Raw genomic sequence first — 25,276 nt, 5'->3', positions numbered from 1 at the left:
AAACCTCTTCTGGTGAAGGGAAAACAGCTGGACACAAACTGAAATAAACTTCAGAAAAATAAACTGAAATACTGATCAGCCCACTTTGCCATTCAGATTTAACACAATCAGCTACTTCTAAATAGGAAATTCTAACACAGAACTCAAGGATTACAAATGAGATATCAGGTCAGGTCAACAAAAAAACACTTCAAAATAAAAAATTAGAGGACACCTAGGTAAAACATTAAGACACGCATATTTTTTCTTCATCAGAATGGATTTACCAATGACAACTAAGTCAAAATCACCAAAATCCATTGTAAAGTAAAGCTGCAACAGGCAAATATTAACACTTCCCCATGGAAATCTGAATTTGTTTCAAAAAGCAGAACAAGCTGTGATTAACTGTGTCCTATAGCAAAGGAGTAAATAACATTTTTAAGGCAACAGTATCTCTGACAAGTCATAAGGAGACATTAAGTTTAAACACTACTTAAATATCATCACAAGAATTTTGTGTTGTACAATTAAAGACATCATCGAATCCACTGTTCTTCAAAATGTAGTGCATTGATACTAGAATCACTTAGGTAACTTGTTAAAAATTCATATTTTTAACTCAAGGACTTAACCCAAACCCACTGAATCAGACTCTCAGGGAAGGGAGCTCAGGAATCTGCACTATCAACAAGTATCCCAAGTGATTGTTACTCATGCTAAAGAGTAAGAACAGCTAATATGGGTGAATCTTCTCAAATTGCCAATAAACAGAGGACACGTGAGGTTAAGCTACTTTTGCAAGGCCCATAACATTACTTGTGAAACACCCCACTTGTTAGGGACGATGGGAAACTAACATGCTGATCCTCGTACCCTCAGGCCAGTGCTCTCTATGCCTCCCCATGCTGCTGATTAGACTTATTAGGATTCAGAGTGCAAGGACAATTTAGAGGAAGACAACAGAAATCTAAGCTACAGTTAGAAAGTTTCTGGATTTATCAAGGGTTTCCTATTTGATCTGCTTCCTGCTTTGGACCGGCTCTTTCCATATGGAAAAAACATAAATGGTATGTATGCTCAGAGAGGAAATTAGCACAGATATTCGGCAATGCTACATCATTGCATTTGAGGATTCATTCCACCACGGTGAATCTTAAGTTTTGAGGCCCCAAGTGAGTAACAGCACAGTACATTTGCCAAACTTCAAATCAAGAATTTCAGCAGTTCAGAAGGCTGGGGGAGAGGGTAGGAAGAAACATTCAAACTAAAATATAATTTATGGTTTGAAAAAATGCTCACAGATGCATTCAGAAGTGTTTGTTCCCTCATTGCTTCCTCTTGTCTCTGAGATTTCATCTCTTGCTGGAGCCTTTCATTTTCAAGTACAACTACTTGTACCCTATTTTTCATTCCAGAGAGTTCCTCCTGTAAAAAGCAGAAACAAAAATACCAACTACATTAAGCATTTTTAAGCAGTGCTAATCACTGATTACTAGATGACCTAACATGATACAAAGCATGGAAAACATGGTCTCTATTCATTTTTTGAAATATTGTAATTTTACCTAGACAAATGAAGCAACTCAAACATTAGCTAACAAAAAGAAGCATGGGGAATATAGTAAAGAGCCTACTGATGGCCACATCACAGAAATGTATGGTTTCTGACAGTTTTTTTGTAGGCTTCCAGAAAGACTTTAATTAAAGGGGTTATCTAAAAAACTTTTAAGAATAAGGTAGACTTTTAAACAATAAGGTGAGATATATTATTACTCCTGCTCAAATGCTGACAACTTGTTGAACCTAACAGAGGATTAAAGGGATAATAGAGGACTCTGAGATAGGCATAGAAAGTTAGAATAGTTATCCACTGACTGGTAGCCAGATGGAGGGAAATTATGAGTGAGATAGTTTGGTGGAGAGTTCTCAAAGAGTGCTTGTCTGTCCTTGCAGGCGTAAGATAAGGGATTACAATAAATAGCTATTGGGTGGTGTCTCACTCTCTGAAAAAAGGTAAAAAATATCAATACATTGACAGCACAATACTTCATTACCGGTGTAATAAGAAACTATTAAGCAATACATGCAAGTTCCATTTCAATTATTTCATTCAAAGAAAAGCCAAAACCCAAGTCTATAATTGAAAGCTTTAACTAAAAAAAATATTGCAGGCTTCCAATTTTTGGTCTGGAATATAATGAGCTTGGAAGACAACTTCACAACAAGAGAAAAGCTGGACACACCAAAAAACCAACCACTCTTCTTAAATCCAAAAGAGAACTGAGGTCACAGGAAAACTGTCATCCCTCAAATTGGACAGACAGAGAGGTGTTCCTGAGAATCACAACCTACCTGAGCAGAAACTTCCAGGGGAACCAGTCCTGGGAAGGAAAAGGTAAAGTACAATTGGCAGCTCACGGCAGACAAGTTTGAGGGTTAAAAAAACTCCAGAAGAACCATCTTAAAGAGATTCCTATATTTTGTGAATTTTATCTCTAGGACACTACCAGGTTCTTAGAGCAAAGACTACAGAAAAATTCCTTCCAGCTTCCTCTAGTACAAGAGGAAAGGTGGCCACTTTGAAATACGCCCAAAGCATTTCTGTTCTTAAAAAGGCCTACCTCAAGAGAAAGTATTTTACCAGAGCCTAAATAGCTGGGGTTTTCCACAACCTAACTGCCCTGCCCTCAAGCGAAATATTCAACCCTAGCTCCCTCTAGGCTTCCCACCTCACTTACGGTGACAGGGTGACTGAGAAGCACTTGTGAAGGTAAAAGCTAAGGGGCACAGACTCGCTAAAAGACTGAGACCTAATCATAGGACTATAAAATGCTTCCCCTGCTCTCACACCCACCACCACATCAAAAGGGCGCCTAAAAAATAACAAGGGAATACACTAAAATGACTGCATATCTCAGACTATAGTTAAGAAGAATTTTCAAGGGAAGCCCAAAGACAGCAGGGGGGACATAAAGCAGGACACTAGTGGAAATTTTAGCCTCCGACAACTGTAGTAACACCAAACAGTAAACACAGCCTAACTCCTACCACAATAAACATAATGTCTCACTCTAAACAGTTTTTACCCACTACCTTGTGGCCAGCACTCAACAAAAAATTAGAAAGCACACTAAAAGACTTAAAGTACAGTTTAAAGAGATGAAGAAAGCACAGAACCAGACTTGAATATGGCAGCAATGTTAGAATTATCAGATTGGGAGTTTAAAATAATTATGATTAATATGTTAAAGTATCTAATGGAAAAAGTGGACCACATGAAAGGACAGATGGGAAATATAAACAGAGATGGAAACTCCAAGAAAGATTCAGTGCTGGAAATCAAAAACACCATACTAGAAATGATGAATGCCTTTGATGGGCTCATTAATAGATTGGACACAACCAAGAAAAGAATCGGGGAACTTGAAGAACTGCCAATAGAAATTTCCCAAACTAAAATGCAAGGAGAAAAAAGAATGAAAAAGAACAGAATATCCAAGAAATGTGGGACAATTATAAAAGGTGACAAAGAGAGAAAGGACAAGAAGAAATATTTGAAGCAATAATGACCAAGAATTTTCCAAAATGATAACCACCAAACACCACAGATCCAGGAAGCTCAGAGAACATCAAGCAGTATAAAATAAACAAAAAAAAATCTATACCTAGGCATATCATATTCAAACTGCAGAAAATCAAAGACAAATCTTTAAGGAAATCAGAAATCAGGGTTTTCTTCAGAAACCCTGCAAGCAAGAAGACAATGGAATGAAATATTTAAAGTATTGAAAAGAAAAAAACTCACCAACCTAGAATTCTGTATTCAGGCAAATTAACTTTCAAAGGTAAGGGGAAAATAAAGACTTTCTCAGATAAAAAAAAAAAAAGGTGAGGAAGTTTGTCTCCAGTAGACCTGCCTTGCAAGAAATGTTAAATGTTCTTCAGAAAGGAGGAAAATGATACAGGTTATAAGCTCAGAAGTACACAAAAAAGAAAGAGCATTAGAAAAGGAATATATGGTGATAAAACAAAATACTTTGTTTTTCTTTTTAATCTTAACTGATATAACATATAACAGTTTGTTCAAGATCACTGTAGCAGCACTATATATAGTGAGTATAGCTTATGAATAATTGAAATGAATGACAGCAATGTTATAGAGGACAGGAGGGAGGGATTGGAAACACTCTCTCATAAGGGACTTGCCCTACCCATGTGGTGGTATAGAGCTATTTGAATGCAGACTTAGATTACTGATCAATATAATTGCAAACTCAAGGACAATCACTTACAAAAGTAAAAAAAAAGTTCAACTGCTATGCTAAGAGAGGAGAAAAACTGCAATCAAATAACAGGATCACTTAAAGCCAGAAAAAGAGTAGAAGACTGCAGAGAGAGAGAGAGAGAGAAAGAAAGAAAGAAACAAACAAACGAACAAGGGCAATGAATAGAAAACAGTAACAAACATGGTAAGTATTATCCAACTATATTGATATCCAAGCATATCAATAATAACTTTAAGTGTCCATGGTCTGAATACACCAATAAAAAGAAAGAGACTATAAAAGTGAATGACAAACATGACACAAATATATGTTGTCTATAAGAAGCCCACTTTAAATATAAAGACAGATAAATGAAAGGTAAATGGATAGAGAGACATACCATGCTAACATAAATCAAAAGAAAGCTGGTGTAGCTGTATTAATTTCAGACAAAGCAGACTTCATACCAAACAAAAATATACGGGATAAAAAGACGCATCACATAATGATAAAAGGGTCAATTCTCCTGGCACATAATGATCCTTAATGTGTATGTGCCTAACCACAGAAGATCAAAATACATGATACAAAAACTGACAGAACTGTACAAAGAAACAGATGAATCCACTATTTCAGCTGGAGATTTCAAAACCCCTGTCAGTAATTGACAGATCCAACAGATCTTACAGATTGGCAAAACATTGGTAGGTACATAGTTGAACTGAACAGCATCAGCCATCGACTGGAACTAAATGGCATTTATAGAATATTTTATCCAACAAGAGAATACACATTCTTCTTAAGCTAAAACAGAACATTCACCAAAACATACCACATCCTGGGCCTAAAAACACACCTTAACAAATCAAAAAGAATAGAAATCATAAAAAGTATGTTCTCAGACCACAGTAGAATTAAACTAGATATCAATAACAGAAAGATGGCTGGAACACTCCCAATATACTTGGTGATTAAACAACAGTTCTAAATAACATACAGGTCAAGGACAAAGTCTCAAGAAAAATTTGAAAATATTTTGAACTAAATAAAAATGAAAATACAACTTACCAACATTTGTGAGATACACAAAATTAGGAAAAACATCAGAAAAGAGGAAAGATTCCAAATCAATAATCTAAGCTTGTCTTAGGAAACTTAAAAACAAATGGGGAATAAGTTAAATCCAAAGTAAGCAGAAGATACAATAAAAATTAGAGTAGAGATCAAAGAAATTAAAAATAGAAAATCAATAGAGAAAAGCAACAAAACCAAAAGCTGGGTCCTTGAAATGATCAATAAAACTGTAAGACTCTAGACTCTAGCCTGGCTAACTAAGAAAAAAATGGGAGAAGACACAAATTACTAACATCAGAAATCAAACCAGAGTCATCATTACAGATCCCATGGACATTAAAAGGATAACAAAGGAATACCATGAACAACTCTATGCCCATAAATTTTGTAATTTAGATAAAACGGACCAATTCCTTGAAAGACACAATCTATCAAAACTCACAGAAGGAGAAATAGTTTGAACAAGGCCTACATCTATAAAAGGAATTGAATCAATTGTTAATAACCTTTAAAACAGAAAGCACCAGGCCTGCCATTAGTTCACTTGTGAATTACACCAAAAATTTAAGTAACAAATTATACCATTTTTTTACAACGTCTTCCATAAAATATCCAAGGGAATACTTCCTAACTCATTTTTGAGACCAGCATCACCCTAATACCCAAACGACGTGAAGACACTACAGAAATGGAAAACTAGAGACCAATAATATATCTCATGAAGATAAATACAAAAGTCCTCATCGAAATACCAGCAAGTTAAACGCAATGATGTATAAAAAGAACTATACAACAGGACCAAATGGAATTTATTCTAGGTATACAAGGTTGGTTCAATATTTGAAAAGGCATTAATGTAATCCATCACACCAACAAGCTAGAAAAATAATTTATGTTCATACCAATAGATAGAAAAAGCAAGTGACAAATTCCAGTAGCCATTCAAGATAAAAATTCTCAGCAGATGAGAAATAGAGGAAAACATCCTCAAATTCATAAACAGCATCTATAAGTAACATATAGCTAATGTCATACTCAATGGTGAGACTATAGATAGTTTCCCATTAAGAATAAGAACAAGGCCAGGATGTCCCTTCTCATCACTCCTATTCAACATCATACAAAAAATCCTAGCTAATGCAACAAGATAGGAAAAAGAAATAAAAACCATATATACTGGAAAGGAAGAAATAATTTTTTAAAAAGACATCTGGTTTTGTTTAAAGTTGGCATGATTCTCTACAAAGAAAATCTCAAAGAATCAAAAAACAGCTAGAATAAGTGATTCTAGCAAGGTTGCAGATTACAAGATTAATATACTGAAATTGATTGTTTTCTTTTATATTAGCAATAAATAATTGGAATTTGAAATAAGAACACATTACCAGTTACATTAACACTAAAAAAATGAAATACTGACATATAAATCTCACAAAATATGTACTAGATCTATATGAGTAAAACTGCAAAACTCTGAAAAAGAAATCAAGGAATACCTAAATAAACGGAAAGACATTCCATGTACATGCATAGGAAGACTCAGTAATGTTGACATGTCAGTTCCCAACCTTCTCTATAGATTCAACAAAATCCCAATCAAATTCCCAGCATGTTATTTTGTGGATATTTACCAACTGATTTTAATTCATATAAAGGGGCAAAAGACCCAAATAGCTAACACCATAACGAGGAGAAGAACAATATCAGAAGATTGACACTACCCAACTTCAAGATTTACTATAAAGTTCCAATAATCAAGACAGTATGGTATTTGCAAAAGAACAGACCAATAGATCAATGGAACAGAAAAGTGAGCCCAGAAGTAGATTCAAACAGATATAGTCAACTGATCTTTATAAAGAAGCAAAGGCAATTCAATGAAAACAGTCTTTTCAACAAATGGTGCTGAAACAACTGGATATCCACATGCAGAAAAAAAAAGAAAAGAAAAGAAAAAAAAACAATCTAGACAGAGATCTTACACCTTACACAAAAATTAACTCAAAATGGAGCATAGATCTAAATGTAAAACACAAAATTATAGAAGAATGGGGAAAATACTGATGACCTTGGGTTTGGCAATGATCTTTAGATAGAATACCAAAAGCAAAATCTATGAAAGAAAAAATTGGTAAGTTAGACTTTACTGAAATTAAAACCTTCTGCTCTATGAAAGACACTGGTAAGAGAATCAAAGACTAGCCACACACTAGGAGAAAGGAACTGCAAAAGACAGAGCTGATAAATGACCAGTATTCAAAATATATAAGGAACTCTTAAAACTCAATAATAAGAAAACAAACAACCCAATTTAAAAAAGAAAGTCTATAAGTGGAAAATAAGTACAGGAAAATCATATCCAATATTATATGTCATTAGGGAATTTAAATTAAAACACACCTCAAGTACATTAAAATCCAAAACACCAATGACACCAAATGCTGGCAAGGATGTGGAGCATCAAGAACTCTCATTCATTGCTGGTGAAAAAGCAAAATGGTATAGCCACTTAGGAAGACAGTTTGACAGCTTCTTACAAAACTAAAAATACTCTTATCAAGTGAGCCAGCAATTGAGCTTCTTGGTATTTACTCAAATGAGTTAAAAATTTATATCCACAAAAACCTGAACATGAATATTTATAGCAGTATTGTTCATAGTTGCCAAAACTTGGAAGCAAGCAAGATGTCCTTCAAGGATGAATGGATAAACAAACTATGTTATACCCATACAATAGAATATTGCCCAGTGATTAAAAAAAGGCTATTGAGCCATGAAAAGACATGGAGGAAACTTAAATGCCTATTCCTAAGTCAGTGAAGCCAGTCTGAAAAGGCTACAAACTATATGATTCCAACTACATGACATTCTGAAAAAGCAAAACTGTGCAGACAGTAAAGAGATCAGTAATTGCCGGGATTTGGAGGCTAAGAAAGGAGGGATGAGTAAATGGAGCACAGATGATCTTTACCGCAGTGGAACTATTCTCTTTGCTACTGTAACGATAGATACACATCATTATACATTTTTCAAAAGCTATAGAATGTATGACACAACGAGTGAGCACTAACATAAATGTGGAATTTAGCAAATAATAATGTGGTAATATTGGCTCATCAATTGAAACAAATGTGCCACATTGATACATGCTGTTAATAACAGCAGAAACTGCTGAGGAGGCATGGAAGGGAAGTACATGGGAACTCTAGGTACTTTCCACTCAATGTTTCTGTAAACCTGAAACTGATCTAAAAAATAAAGTCTATAAATTTAAAAAAAAACTAATAAAATATTTCTACCAAACATTTAAAGAAGAGTTAATACCTATAAATGATTCCCAAAAAATAGAAAAGGAAGGAAAACTTCCAAATTCATTCTATGAGGCCAGCATTACCCTGATGCCAAAACCAGATAAAGAGACCATTAGAAAAGAGAACTATAGGCCAATATCCTTGATAAACATAGATGCAAAAATTCTCAATAACATACTTGCAAACTAAATCCAACAATACATTAAAAAAATCATTCACCACAATCAAGTGGGATTTATTCCTGGGTTGCAAGGGTAGTTCAACATTTGCAAATCAGTCAACATGATACACCACATTAATACAAGAGAGAATAAAAACCATATGATCACTTCAATAGATGTAGAAAAAGCATTTGACAAAGTACAACATCCATTCATGACAAAAACCCTCAACAAAGTAGGTTTAGAGGGAACATGACTCAACATAATAAAGGCCATAGGTCAAAAGCCCACAACTAATATCCTCAATGGGGAAAAACTGAGAGCTTTTCCTCTACGGTCAAGAACAAGACGGGGATGTCCACTTTTGCCACTTTTATGCAACATAATACTGGAAGTCCTAGCCACAACAATCAGACAACAAAAAGAAATAAAGAACATCCCAATTGGCAAGGAAGAAGTAAAACCTTCACTATTTGCAGATGATATGATACTCTATATGGAAAACCTGAAAAACCACCAAAAAACTGCTAGAACTTATACATGAATTCAGTAAGGTCACAGAATACAAAATCAACATATAGAAACCTGTTGCATTTCTATGCACCAGGAATGAAGCAGCAGAAAGAGAAATTAAGGAATCTATCCCATTTACAACTGCACCAAAAACAGTAAGATACCTAGGACTAAACCTAACCAAAGAGCTGAAAGACCTGTACTCTGAAAACTATAAAACACTGATGAAAGAAATTGAAGATGACACAAAGAAATGGAAAGACATTCCATGCCCATGGATTAGAAGAACATTGTCAAAATGTCCATACTACCCAAAGCAATCTACACATTTAATGCAATCCCTATCAAAATACCAACAGCATTTTTCACAGAGCTAGAACAAACAATTCTATAATTTGTATGGAACCACAGAGGACCCCCAAATATCCAAAGCATCCTTGAAAAAGAAAAGCAAAGCTGGATGGGGAGGAAACGATGGCGGAGGAGCAGGGATCCTATTCCAACCGGTCTCAGAATTGAGCTGGGTATCTACCAGATCACTCTGAACACCCACGAATTCAGCCTTAGATGTAAGAAGATATGTCTGGATCTCTACAAACAGAATATCGCAGGCGGTTGGTTTCAAGGTATGAAGTGATTTCGCGGGCAGATATCGGAAGATAAATGGAAGGAGGAGGGAGCCATGGGGATCCTGCACTGACAGAGCGTGAAAGCCTCCCGCCCTGGGGATGGGGCATGGACTCGCAGACTGGTAGCGGTGGGTAAAGGACTTTAGGGCAGCCCCACCCCGGACTGAAACCTGGAGCGGTGGGGCCACGTGTGTGAACTGGGAGTGGCTGGTGGTTTGTTTTTCTTTTTAAGATTTTATTTATTTATTTGACAGAGAGAGAGAGAGACAGCAAGAGAGGGAACACAAGCAGGGGGAGTGGGAGATGGAGAAGCAGGTTTCCCACTGAGCAGGGAGCCCGATGCGGGGCTGGATCCCAGGACCCAGGGATCATGACCTGAGCCGAAGGCAGACGCTTAATGACAGCCACCCAGGCACCCCAAAAAATACTAATTCAAAGGGACACATGTATTCCAATGTTTATAGCAACATTATCTACAATAATCAAATTATGGAAAGACCCCAAGTGTCCATCAAAGCATGAATAGGTAAAAAAGAAGTGGTATATATATATATACAATGGAATATTACTCAGCCATAAAAGAGAAAGAAATCTTGTCATTTGCAAAGACATGCTAAGGGAAATAAGTCAGGCTGAGAAAGACAAATACCATATGAGTTCACTCATATGTGGAATTTAAGAAACAAAACAAATGAGCAAAGGGAAAAAAAAGAGAGAGAGAGAGAGGCAAACCAAGAAACAGACTCTTAACTATAGTGAACAAACGATGGTTACCAGACAGGAGGTTGGTGGGAGGATGGGTGAAATAGGTGATGGGGATTAAGGAGTGCACCTGTTAATGATGAGCACTGGGTGTTGTACGGAAGCGCTGAATCACTATGTTGTATTCCTGAAACTAACACACTGTATGTTAACGAACTGGAATTTAAATAAAAACTTAGGGGCGCCTGGCTGGGTCAGTTGGTAGAGCATGTGACTCTTGATCTCCAGGTTGTGAGTTCGAACCCACATGTGGCAGGGAGTTTACTTAAAATAAAAAAATAAAATAAAATTGGGGGTGCCTGGGTGGCTCAGTAGGTTAAGCGTCTGCCTTTGGCTCAGGTCACGATCTCAGGGTCCTAGGATCTCAGGATCATGGGTCCCTGCATCAGGCTCCCTGCTCAGCGGGGAGTCTGTTTTTCCCTCTGCCCCTCCCCTCACTTGCTCGCTTTCTCTCTCTCTTGAATAAATAAAATCTCAAAAAATAAATAAATAAAAATTTAATAAGAAAATAAACAAAAACTTTTAAAAATAAAAAATAAATTTAAAAAGGATATAAAAAATTAAAAAGTTTTTAAAATTAAATAAATTTTTAAAAAACTAATAAGCTCTTTCTAAACCCTTAAATGTTACTTTTATTCTATTATTCCCTTATTTTTTTATTTTTTATTTTTTTAAGATTTTATTTATTTATTTGACAGAGAGAGACACAGTGAGAGAGGGAACAGAAGCAGGGGAAGTGGGAGAAGGAGAAGGAGGTTTCCCGCCAAGCAGGGAGCCTGATGCGGGGCTCGATCCCAGGACCCTGGGATCATGACCTGAGCCGAAGACAGACACTTAACGACTGAGCCACCCAGGCGCCCTATTATTCCCTTGTTAAAATGTATCAAATACATATTCTGTCTATCTTTCAAGGCTTTTATAATCTTCCATTTTCCTAGTTCAGCATCCTTTTAATAATTTTTTTAAAGATTTTATTTATTTATTTGATAGAGAGAGAGAGAGCCCAAAGAGGCAGAGTGGCAGGCAGAGGGAAAGGGAGAAGCAGGCTTCCCGCTGAGCAAGAAGCCCGATGCAGGGCTTGATCCCAGGACCCTGAGACCATGACCTGAGCCGAAGGCAGACGCTTAACCAGCTGAGCCACCCAGGTGCCCTTAATAATTTCTAACAGACATCCTCTACTGCAGGAATTTAGAATAGATGCTCCGTGGCTCCCATAAATAAAACATTCATCCTGAATATGTCCTTTCAGTGTTGCTGTTTTCTCTATGGAACTCTTTCAATCTCCTTCTGCTGATCTAAACAATCCTGCTCCTTTAAGATTTTCCTCTCCCAGAAAAACATCCCCCAAAACTCCAGCACTTAGTACCCTTCTACTCTTATTATAATTTTAGTTAATACTACAGAACGCAGACTACATCATATTCTCTATAGTGTTACTGTGGTGCTCATAGGCATTAATACTCTCTGCTCAACTAGATGGTAAGTTTATTTTATTTTTTTAAAAGATTTTATTTATTTATTTGTCTCAGAGAGAGAGAGAGAGAGCACAGGCAGGGGAGCAACAGGAAGAGGGAGAAGCAGGCTCCCTGCTGAGCAAGGAGCTCGATGTGGGACTGGATCCCAGGACCCTGGGATCACGACCTGAGCCAAAGGCAGACGCTTAACCGACTGAGCCACCCAGCCATCCACAACTAAATAGTAAGTTTATTACAATTTATATTGTGGTAGAATCTGCCACCCCAAAATATGCCACTTTGAATAAGAATTATTTTGAGCTAAAAGCACTTAAAAAACAGCAGATACAAAAAGAGTGACCTTCCCTTTCTTCCTGGAAGCAGGAAATAAAACTCCCATGTGAAAGATGTCCTCCCCATATGAGGAGGAAAGAAAACATTCTTATCACCAGAGATAGGAAGTGAGGCTGAGAGGAATCTGTGCAAACAGACCTCATTAAAATAACTCATTTTCCTTTAGCCTCCCCATATATTTTAGTTATGTTTCCACATCGCCTCTCTTTGCTCAACATAGTATAAAAGCATTTCAGTTTTGCCATTTCTTTGAGTCATTATTTCCTTATGAGAGTTCCTATGTTACATAAAACTTGTATTAAAACAATCCCATTTACAATGCACCAAAAGCAATAAAATACCTAGGAATAAACCTAAACAAGGAGGTGAAAGACCTATAGTCTGAAAACTATAGAACACTGATGAAAGAAAAAGACACAAATTCAATGCAATCTCTGTCAAAATACTAATAGCATTTTCCACAGAACTAGAATAAATAATCTTAGTATTTGTATAGAACCACAAAAGACCCTAAATAGTCGAAGTAATATTAAAGAACAAAGCTAGGGGTATCACAACCCCAGATTTTAAGATGTACTATACAGCTGTAGTAATCAAGACAGTGCGGTGCTGGCTCAAAAACAGACACAGATCAGTGGAACAGAATAGGAAGCCCAGAATAGATACACCTATAATGGTCAGTTAATCTATGAAAAGGAGGCAAGAATATCCAATAGGGAAAAGACAGTCTTTTCAATAAAAAATGGTGCTGGGAAAACTGGACAGCAACATGTAAAAGAATGAAACTGGACCACTTTCTCACACCATACACAAAAATATACTCCAAATGGATTAAACAGCTAAATGTGAGACCATAAAACTTCTAAAAGAAAAAAACATAGGCAGTAATCTCTTGGATCAGCAACATGTTTATGGATATGTCTCTTCAGGCAAGGGAAACCAAAATAGAAAGTTTTTGCACAGCAAAGGAAATCACCAACAAAAAAAAAAAGGCAACCTCATGAATGGGAGAAGAGATTTGCATATGATATATCTGATAAGGGGTTAATATCCAAAGTATATAAAAAACTTGTACTACTCAACACCAAAAAAAAGTAAATAATCTGATTTAAAAATAGGCAGAGGAAAGAACTTATCAAACTCAACACTCAAAGAACAAATAATCCAATCAAGAAATGGGCAGAAGACACGAACAGACATTTTTCCAGAGAAGACATCCAAATGGCCAACAGACACATAAAAAAGTGCTCAACATCACTCGGCATCAGGGAAATCCAAATCAAAACCTCAATGAAATACCACCTCACACCAGTCAGAATGACTAAAATTAAGTCAGGAAACGACAGATGTTGGTGAGGATGCGGAGAAAGGGGAACCCTCCTACACTGTTGGTGGGAATGCAAGCGGGTACAGCCACTCTGGAAAACAGTATGGAGGTTCCTCAAAAAGTTGAAAATAGAGCTACTGTACAACACAGCAATTGCACTACTGGGTATTTACCCCAAAGATACAAATGTAGGGATCCGAAGGGGTATGTGCACCCCAATGTTTATAGCAGCAATATCCACAACAGCCAAACTGTGGAAAGAGCCAAGATGTCCAACAACGGATGAATGGAAAAAGAAGATATGGTATATATATATATATATATATATATATATATATATACACACAATGGAATATTATGTAGCCATCAAAAAAATGAAATCTTGCCATTTGCAATGACATGGATGGAAGTAGAGGGTATTAGGCTAAGCAAAATAAGTCAATCAGAGAAAGACATGTATCATATGATCTCACTGATAAGAGGAATTCTTAATCTCAGGAAACAAACTGAGGGTTGCTGGAGTGCTGCGGGGTGGGAGGGATGGGGTGGCTGGGTGATAGACACCAGGGAGGGTATGTGCAATGGTGAGTGCTGTGAATTGTGTAAGACTGTTGAATCACAGACCTGTACCTCTGAAACAAATAATACATTATATGTTTTAAAAAAAAAAGGAAATAGTAGGAAGGGAAAAGTGAAGGGGGGAAATCAGAGGGGGAGACAAACCATGAGAGACTATGGACTCTGAGAAACAAACTGGGGGTTCTAGAGGGGAGGAGGGTGGGGGGATGGGTTAGCCTGGTGATGGGTATTAAAGAAGATACGTGTTGAATGGAGCACTGGGTGTTATACGCAAACAGTGAATCATGGAACACTACATCAAAAACTAATGATGTAATGTATGGTGATTAACATAATAAAATTAAAAAAAAATAGGCAGAGGACCTGAACAGACATTTTTCCAAAGAAGACATACACATGGCCAACAGACACATGAAATGATGCTCAACATTAGTAACCATCAGGGGGAAAAAAATAAAAACTACAATGAGATATCACCTCACACCAGTTAGAATGGCTAGTATCAAAAAGATAAGCATTAACAAGTGTTGATGAGGATGGGGTAAAAAGGCAATCCTCATGCACTGTTGGTGGGAATATAAATTGGTGCAGCTACTGTGGAAAACAGTATGGAGATTCCTCAAAAAATTTAAAAACAGAAATACCATATGATCCAGTAATTTCACTATTGGGTATCTACCCTCCAAACTGACACAAATCCAAAAAGATCTATGCACCTCTCCGTTTACTGCAGCAGTATTTACGGATTTACAGATATGGAAGCAACCAAATATGCACTATTTGAATGGATAAAGAAGATGTGTGTGTGTGTGTGTGTGTGTGTGTGTGTGTACATATACATATATACATATATATATATGGAATAGAGTATTACTCACCCATAAAAAAGAATGAGATCTTGCATTTGTGACAACATGGGTGGACCTAAAGGGTACCATGCTAAGTGAAACAAATCAGATAGAGGGAGACAAACACCATATGATTTCACTTATATGTGGAGTCTAACAAACAAAATAAAAGAACAAGGACTCAAATATGGAGAACTAGTGGTTGTCAGAGGGGAGGTGGGGAGGGAGATGGGTGGACTAGATAAAGGGGATTAAGGGGTACAAACTTTCAGTTATAAAGTGAATAAATCACAAAGATGAAAAGTACAGACAGGTAATATAGTCAATAATATTGCAATAACATGTATTCTGACAGATGGTAACTACACTTATGGTGGTGAGCACTGAATAATATATAGAATTGTTCAATCAATATGTTGTACACCTAAAATTAATATAATATTATCAATTATACTTCAGTAATAACATAACCAAATAAATGTGTATATTTTCATCCTGTTCATCTGTGTTATGTTAATTTTTTTTAAAGATTTTATTTATTTATTTGACGGAGAGATAGAGAGAGAGCACAAGCAGGCACAGCGGCAGGCAGAGGGGGAGGGAGAAGCAGGCTCCCCACGGAGCAGGGAGCCCGACGCGGGGCTCGATCCCAGGACCCTGGGACCATGACCTGAACCGAAGGCAGAGACGTTCAACGACTGAGCCACCCAGGCGCCCCTGTTTTATGTTAATTTAATTACAAGTCACAGCCAAAAACCCTAAGAGGGTAGAGGTAAAACTCCCCTACAAGGTCTTTTAAGTTTTAGCCATAGCATCTTAGAGATTAACAGGAGCTTGTTAAGGAAATCAATCCTAGGATATTATTTCAGCCTTTTTGGTAATCCAAGAAAACTTGTGCAATAATGATTGTATCCTCCAAGAACAAAGACAAAGCGACATGCTAAGATCGGGAACTTCTTGGAAACATCAAAACCATGAAATGTCTAAAAGTTTCTGAAGTCTTGCACCTTCAAAGAGGAACCAAAATGTAAAAAATATGATACATTGATATTGGATAAAAAAAGGAAGGAAAACTAAAGCACATAGTTGGGAGAGGCATAAAGGCCCCAATGGCATTAAGGACCTTACTAAACTGCATACAGTTGAACATTATGAGCCTCTGGTGTTACAAGCTGCAGAAGACACATTTGGTTTCTTGATCATTGTTATCAGTACCCCCATGCACCATTCTCATTCAAAGCTAAGGTAAGAACCTTCGCTGACAATGGAGTGGATTTCATCAGCAGTTTAGAATCGCTGGTTGCTATAGGAGAGCTTCACTAGGTTGACAAGTGTGGGAGAGTGACTGGTATTACTATTCCAAAGCATTCCCCATCAGCAGGGCTAAAGAACATGTGGTGGAAAGCAAAAACTCTGAAACAAGAGAGCATATTATCGAAATAGACACAGTTATGGTCCACTGGGAAATGAAGCAATCAGACATGGCAAGGTCAGGAGTATCATTCCCCAGCCTGGGAAGCCCCTGTAACATATCAGTCTTTTCAAAGATGTAAACATGACAATTGTCAATGTATCGTAATACACATGAAGACTAATAATAGTAAGTTTTCATATAAGGTATCATTAATAGAAACTTTAATTTAGTTATGGTTAAATTTTTAATGAGAAACTTACTTTGCAGAACTTGACTTCTGCCTCTAAATGATGAATGTATTGAGACTGGTCATTGATGATAGGAACGAGATTGTATACAGTAGGCATATTGGCTTCCTCATACTCTGATGACCTCTAGGGCAAAAAACAAAAACAAAAACAAATTAAGCATGTTTGGATTTAGCAAAGAATCAGGTAATACTACCATACCACCTCCATACTTAATTTAGTACTGATGTCATATAAACATAGGGTAGATCACATTGTGGCCAACAGTGTTTATTTCTCTATCCTATAAATTCCACAGATAGATAAGATTCAGGGATATGAGTATCTTTTTTTTAAAGATGGAAAGTGAAAGTGGTTATAAAGTTTGTGGCTAATGGAAAAATGCTGGGGTAGTCTCACTGGCTTGGGATGAACTGCCTATCAGAGCCATCTGGAAATGTGACACCCCAGTCAGCAATGGGGAGATAAATGGACAACTTTCTTCAAGAAACCATCATGCAGGAGCACTGCTAGCTAAAATTGCAGAACAGCTGCCTACTGAAGGGTTTATTTAGACAAGGGTTTGCTGCCAGGTGTGTCCACGAGGTAAAATTCTATCCACAAAGGAGTACGTTAGCAAAGTGTGGTTTTTGATTTTTGACCCTAGGCAATTTGAGACTATGCTTGTCTGGAGCACGGAACCGCCAAGCCTAGGGTGCTAAAGCAGGCCCCTCAGGAAACTGGCTGCTATCCTGCACCAGGAGTCGGTGAATAGACCTCAGAAAAAGTGTTAATTCTCGATACCTCTGCAGCATTCCTGCATTGACTCTAATGTATACCCTACTTTCTCCTCAAATGATTATAACGTGGTTTCTAGAATCATTTATCATTCCATGATATTTTTTAAGGAAAAGAGGAAATCAGGAAGGGAGAATGAGTGTCAACCAGTGAAATAAACCCAGAGAAAGCTCGAGATGAGACACCTGATCACTGTTTCTCAGTCTGCTAGAAATTCCTAACAAAGGACCAGCGATCGTGGCAGAATAATTAAGTAGAGTTTTGTTTTTTGGCATATTTAAGAAATTTAAAAACCAAAGTAACTTTAAATACAATGGATTTTCTCCAGTGAATAGAAAGCAATTAATTATAATAATTTTATATTAATAGAAATGGGTCCAGAATATAGGCAAATAAGAATAAAATATTACTGTGGGTATATACAGGACAGTCTATGTAAAAAAAAAAAAAAAACACAAGCTAATACTGAGTGGAAAATGAAATCACCTGTATATATTTTGAAGGGTTTATTATAGTCCGGATAGCCACATTTCAAAAACATAAGTAATAAGATGTGGATATATTCTACATCTCAACAGTGCCTCAGTTTCACTGTCAATAGAGCCACATGCTTCTGGTATGTCATATGGCTATGAAAGTGCAAACAAGGGGCGTCTGGGTGGTTCAGTCAGTTGAGCGTCTGACTCTTGGTTTCAGCTCAGGTCATGATCTCAGGGTTGTGAGATTGAGCCCCAAGCTGGCTCTATGCTGAATGCAGAGCCTGCTTCAGATTCTTTCCCCCCTCCCTCTCCATCCCCAACTGCTCTTCCTCCTGCTCACATGCTCACTCTCTCTCTCTCAAGTAAGTATATAAAATCTTAAAAAAAAAGAGAAGAAAGTGCATCTAAAGTGTTTCTAAACTGTGAAACACTGCTTATTATCATTATGGCTTGTAATCATTCCATGTGGGCTATATACATTCAGAGTCTAAGTTGCATCCCTCCATATAGCTCCATATAAACAGACCTGTAGGGGATTTGTAAAGTATGTACTGCGTATACTGAACTGATGATGCTCTTGGTAAGCCTCCTCCTGCTACCCAGATTCAACCACCTCTGTAGTATCACTGCTTGGTTGTATCTTTAAAATGCTAATGAGCATGTCTGAGCGTTCAACAGATACAGCAACTTCATCTACTAGTCTTGAAAGTACTCTACCCACTGTGTGCCAAAAAGCATTCTAGAAACCAGGTCTCAACAGGAATATATTCACTGAATGGTGAAATGTTGTATTAAAATTATAATTGATAGCCATAAATATTGAATATGGGTTTGCAGTACATGTCTCTAAAGTGGGAATTAAGCATGAAGGTATGCGTCAGGCTGGAGTGAAGTGTTAATATGGGGGTTACGGTTACGACATTTCAGCTGTGAGTAAAGTGACATGTCTCCACAGTTTCTACAATGGAGCCTTGGCATCCAACTGTCGCACACATTGAAAATGCAAGGTAGTTACTGCTACTCTGACACATTAGATTTGTGTCAGATTGCATAGTTTCTAAAGAATTTTAAGTATATACTCTTATCTTATTATTACAGAAACATTGTGAGGCATAATATCCTTCTAGAAAGTAAGTAACAGGCCCAGATAGACCTCAGGCCTAGACCATTATTTTGATCATTTAAACCTGGCCAAATCCTTCCCTCATACCTATCCCCCCTCACATCTATCTCAGGCTTTAGCATACCACATCGCTTCAATTGGGCAAATTCACTCTGTCAAAGCAATGGCAATAAAAAACAACTTCAGAAGAAAATAAAGTATAGCTTCCCACATTGTTCATTTTTGTAACCATGTATTTTAAAATGCAGAACAAGATTATATACTTTGGCTTTGATATTCAAAATAAATATTACAAAGGACAGCTAGAAATATAATTAAGTAAATTCTAAAAATGATAGGATATCGATGTGACCCCGTAAAAAAGAAACAGCTATTCTTTTCCATGAAATGCTCCTTTTCTATTTGCTAACAGTTGCAAAGTAAATTCTCCAAACTGTTTCCTCACTTGCATTTTTCAAGTGAACGATAAATTTAAAACTCAGGATTCCCTCTGCCATGGAAGTCTGTCTTCTTCAGCCAAAATAATCAGACGGGAGATCATTTCTTTTAACGCTTTATGCTATTAGAATGTCCTGCTCAGAATCTGTCGAGAACACATACTACTAAAATGACACTGTAGAGTTAAACCATACTTAGAGGGGTGCCTGGGTGGCTCAGTCAGTTAAGCGTCCAACTCTTGATTTCAGCTCAGGTCATGATCTCAGGGTTGTGAGATCAAGTCCCGTGTCAGACTCTGCACTGAGCGTGGAGTCTGCTTGAGATTCTCTCTCCTTCTCCCTTTCCCCCTCCGCCCATTCATGCTTTTTCTCTCTAAATAAAATCTTTAAAAAAAAAACATAGAAAGACAATGCTCTTTTCAGGTTGCAAATGTTGATACACACCAGAGGGGACACATTTTGTCTTCTTGATGGAGACACCTCACTTTCCTTAGTTGCCTGTTGGCGCAACAAAGCTTCGAGTTGATTGACTGCAGAGCAAACACAATGGGTTTCATTAGCCTTCCCATGGATCCATGGCTTATCATCACCCATCCATGCTTCTATCCATCTAACAAACATAGTGTAAACATGTTTTATGCATCAACAACTGTGCAATGGACTGGGGATCCAAAGGCAAACAAGAGCTTTTCAGCTCTACCACTTAAAAGCCAAGAGAGATACACTAACAGATATAAAACTATGTAATAAGTTCCCATCTAGATCTACAGGTATCCACGGTGCTATAAGAAGAGGAAGCACCTAATCATGCTGTTTTTACATTACAGAGGAGTTAACACTGGGAAGGATGAACAGAAGATTACCAAGCAAAAAAAAGGATGAGAAAAATCCCAGTTAGAAGGGATGGCATAAGCATAGAAGCCGGGCGAGTAGGTTGCTATGACTAGAATGTGGCTTGCAAGATGGATAGTGGGGAGGAAGACAGAAAGATGAGGCTGGAGAGGTAGCTTGGAGCCATCTTAAGAAGAAAATATTGCTATGACATACAGAGGATTTTGGACTTCAGCCTGTAGGCACCACGAAGTCAAAGGAAAAACATTCAGCAAGGGAACTGTACCAGCTGATTTGTTTCAGGAAGAAAATCCCACCTGCAGAGCAGCGGCCAGCCTGGAGTCCTTACTCTACGGAGGAGCTTAAAATAGTCACAGTGTGTCATTCAGACTGACATCCATTCACACTCACCAGCATGGCTGTGTTGCAGTTCATGCCAAGCCATCCCAGAGTCCTCATTTTCTACACCGGTACTACACGTGGCATCCGGGGCACCTTCTCCAACGCTGACATCACCGTCTCTCAGTGCACACTGCAGTTGGTGAATGCTTCTGTTCGCACGTTCTGCAACAACAATGTGATGAAAATCAGGGCCTGTGAAGTCTGAACGGCTACGTGGACACTTACTCCAAAGGGCAGTGCCTAAAGGAGAACCAAATGTGTCTTATACTTTATGGAAAAAAGCAGAGATTTGTTTCTAGCTTGCTGAGGACAGTGCGAGGAAGAGAGAGATGAAGTTCGTGGGTCAGAGGTGAGACCTGATGATCTCTAAGTTCCCTGACACGTCAGTGGGGGATATTCATCATCTACAGCTCTCCTGCCAAGGAGGATAGAATAGGATAGCTCCTCCCCACCCCACCCTCCAAACACTAACCCCACCCCAGAAAGGGCTCCCTTTCCCCTCCTTGAGATCCTGGGGTGGTGCGCAGAACTAGCAAGAGGGACTCCACCACACCAAGTTCCTGCCCAGGGAAGCCTACTTGCCCCTGTGAGCCAGATGTCCCTCCTCAACTGAGAGACAGCCGACCGCCTGGCCTAGTTTTGATCAAGACTGGAAGGGCTGAATGAAGTGCTTATAGCGCCTGCCTCTGCAGTGTAGTCCTTCCTATGTCCTGCCGGCTGACTACACACTTGTAGAGATTCTTGGTTAGGGGACCTCACCACCCCTAGAATTGAAGCTTAAACTCACTAGTACATACTTAACACTACAGCCTAAAATGAAGTATCTTAAGGTATATTATACTATAGTAGTTCATGTCTCCAAATAGTGCCCCCCCAAAACCCCCCCGGCCTCTACCCTTGTCCCCTCCTAAGTTGAAACTAAGTTGGGTAACTTGCAAAGAGAATGCAGGAGAAGTTACACCATGCCAGACCAGGTTTCTTTTTTTTTTTTTACATTTATTTATTTATCTAGAGAGAGAGCGCAAGCGTGCGCGCGAGGACACGTGCTCATAAGTGCCCACCGTGCACACGTGAAGGGGGAGGGGCAGCAGGGGAAGGAGAGGAACAAGCAGACTTCCCGCTGAGTGTGGAGCCCACCCGGGGCTCAATTCCATGACCCCAGATCATGACCTGAGGAAACCAAGAGTAGGGAGCTTAACTGACTGACCACCCAGGCGCCCCCAGGCTTCATTTTTTAAATGTCTGGTAGCTTCTGCTTCCTCCCTCCTGGAATGCTTGTTTTTATGATCCCTAAGCCACTAAGTAGGAAGCCTGCCTACACTGCTGGGGAGATCATGGAGGGGCCATGTGGCAAGGAGAGGCCCTGAGAGCACATGGGGAAGGAGAGAAGCCCAGCATCGCTGACAGCCCAGAGGAGCGTCCAGATGGCCCGAGGCCATCTCACCACAAAGGCATGAAAGAGACAGGAAGAACTGTCCTGCTGCGTCCAGTCAACCCAAATGCCTTTAGCTGTTGCTGTCAGCCACCAGGCTTTACAGTGGTTTGTTATGCAGCAACAGAGAACTGAAATAATTATCCAGTGAAATACCCAAAAACGTTTTCAGCAAAGGATCCAAGTCTTACATTAAAAACAGAACTATACTAATGACACTGGTGATAGCATTACTGAGAATTCTATCCTACTTTATGGATATTTTTACATGTCTAACAATCGGAGAGCCCGGCAATCAATCAGTAATTTCATTAATTAAGGTCCATTTATTTTTTTCCATTTAAACTTGTTGTTTCTGCTAATCTCTTAGGATTAAATTTACTGGTTCCGATTTAGAAAACATTAACTAACTATAACAAAAACTGTTCCTTGCACGTTAGAGCGGGGACCCAGATTTCAGTCATGCTGTTCAAATTTTGACATCTGTATTTGAAAGTTATTTTTTAATTCACTCATTAATTTACCAAGCACCTACATATATCTAAGATGGAAATATATGTTAGAAAAAGATGAATTCCCATGCAAATTCATCTACATCTATTATCTATTTATTTTTTTAATTTCTTTTTTTTTAAAGATTTTATATATTTATCTGAGAGACAGAGAGAGAGAGAGACAGAGTGCTTGAGCAGGGGGAGGGGCAGAGGGAGAAGCAGACTCCCTGCTGGGCAGGGAGCCCCATGCAGGACTAGATCCCAGGACCCTGGTATCATGACCTGAGCTGAAGGCAGATGCTTAACCAAATGAGTCACCCAGGTGCCCCTATTTCTTTTCCTTTTCAAGATTTTATTTACATATTTGAGAGAGAGAGAATGTGCACACGCACAAGTGGAGGGGGGTACAGGGGTAGAGGGAGAAGCAGACTCCCCACTGAGCAGGGAGTCTGACACAGGGCTAGATCCCAGAACCCTGAGATCACTACCTAAGCCGAAGGCAGACACCTAAGTGACTGAGACACCCAGGTGCCCTATTATCTATTTCAAAATGGACTCCACTGAAACAATACTTAAGATCTTCGAGGGGAGGAAATGGTACTTTCCCTAAGAAGAACAATTCAAAACAATGATGGCCAATGACATTCTTGCTCTTCTTGCTCTTCTTTGACAACTTAGGTCTATTTCTTCTTGTGTCCTCAGGAGAAAAGCTCCTCATCTTTGCTACCTATATGGGAACCCTAAGAAAGCTACAAAACAACGATCTTTTCATTACCAGTCATGGATGAAAATATATTTACAAACATATATTCTACAGGACCTTGAGAAACAGATTTTATTTTCTCCAAGCTCATTAATTTCAAAGTTTAGAACAGAAAAAGTAACTGTAACTCAGTAGAAAAAAATATACTACTCTATGCTACAAAATATCTGACATAGGTTGTTCACTTAGAGCAACTCCTTTTATTTCTTGATTAAACTAAAGAAAACAAGTCTTTCAGGTCAGGGTTCAACAGTGAAATTTTTTTACTAACTACACAAGAGACTCACTGAATTTTTATCGCTACATTTCTTTCTACACAACACCCCTATTTCCACACAGACCTTTATCTGACAGGCATTTGGAGCTGGGTACTAACCAGGCGTGGCCTCCTCTTACTCATCATGAGTTTTGTTTTTTCGGGTGGTTTGGTGTTTTTTTGTTTTGTTTTGTTTTTACTCATCATGAGTTTAAGAAAAACCCAGATAAGACACATTCCGGGTTTTAGCAAAATAAGAAGTAGCAGTAGTTTTCCAACAACTTAGTATTTTCTAAAGAGATTTGTTAATGGAAAAGGAAAATCAAAGTGTTACATGGTAAGAAATTTAGTTCACAGAGCTTTAGATTTACACCCATAAATCTACGAATAAAGCACTTATCTTTATTACATCCATTAAAAAGGAAATAGAGGGCTTGACTAACATTAAAAGTATGCTCTGTGGAGCTACAAAATGATTTTACTTCTAAGATAAAGGATAATTATTTATTTAAAACCCAATTTGACTAAAAGCTAATAAGCTATATTAGGAAAAAGAAAGGAAATCTGGAAAAAATTCACAGTTGAAGATCTCTATATGTAGAGTTCTTTTATCAGATTACAATGATGGTAGAGTTTCATGAGCCCATTTAACCCCTTTTTCAGTATTCTTCTTTACTCTTTTAGAATTTATGACATTCAAAGACTACGTGTTAAAATTACACTATGAAAACAGTTATGTGAAATAGTGAGATACTGAAACCAACAACTATCCCGAGGAAAAGTGATACCCAAGATATGGGCGTTTTTTGCAATCACTGACTTCAGTTAACTAGGATCAGAAAGGAAGACAGGGAATTTGCAAGAACTGTGTCCTAAAACTAAAACTAAGGAGGTAAGTGGTATTTTTAAGTCATTTCAATAGTATATTTCAAAACACTCTAAATGCTCTTCAGGTGTATACATAGCAACATAATTATACACTGTAACAAACAGTTAATCCTGAGGAATAATAACTTAGGTGGTTCAAAACATATGAAACCTTATTGCTCTTCAGCTGGAACCACTGTAACTGAAGGCCTTACAGTCCTTACAGAGAACACTACACCCCACATGCCATTATCTGCTACAAACCGGATTAGACAGGAGGTTTCTAGTTATCACTTCCTATCCCACTGCGAGTGGGCAAACTTTTATCTATCCATAGCCAAGAGACGGAAAGAATACTCATTTCCCCTATCTCTCCAGAGAGCACACTAAGAGTAGTTCACAATGCATCCTGATTTCTTCTCCCCAGCACCAACCACGGCCTAAAAATAAACTTAATTATCATTACAAACCCAAATAGGACCTCTGAGTCCCAA

The 25,276-nt window shown here is 38.1% G+C and overlaps 1 protein-coding gene across 5 annotated transcripts in view; it reads right to left on the bottom strand.

The window, feature by feature from the left end:
• SDCCAG8 (SHH signaling and ciliogenesis regulator SDCCAG8) overlaps positions 1–25,276 on the bottom strand; it is a 231,952-nt gene that overhangs the window by 198,222 nt on the left and 8,454 nt on the right. For all 5 annotated transcript variants that reach the window (XM_088017169.1, XM_028111549.2, XM_028111548.2 and 2 more), the window contains exons 2-5: positions 20,980–21,132; positions 20,182–20,267; positions 16,934–17,047; positions 1,282–1,407 (exon numbers count right to left, since the gene is read on the bottom strand). In XM_088017169.1, coding sequence (XP_087873295.1) covers positions 1,282–1,407; positions 16,934–17,047; positions 20,182–20,267; positions 20,980–21,132 — 479 coding nt within the window. The remainder of the gene's footprint in view (positions 1–1,281; positions 1,408–16,933; positions 17,048–20,181; positions 20,268–20,979; positions 21,133–25,276) is intronic.

The sequence above is a fragment of the Eumetopias jubatus genome, unplaced genomic scaffold (genome assembly GCF_037043125.1).
Source record: "Eumetopias jubatus isolate StellerSeaLion01/CBP00866 unplaced genomic scaffold, mEumJub1_p1.0 scaffold_12, whole genome shotgun sequence".
Classification (NCBI taxonomy): domain Eukaryota; kingdom Metazoa; phylum Chordata; class Mammalia; order Carnivora; family Otariidae; genus Eumetopias; species Eumetopias jubatus.
The sequence above is the reverse complement of the archived record's forward strand: the minus strand, read 5'-3'. Positions and strand labels throughout refer to the sequence as shown.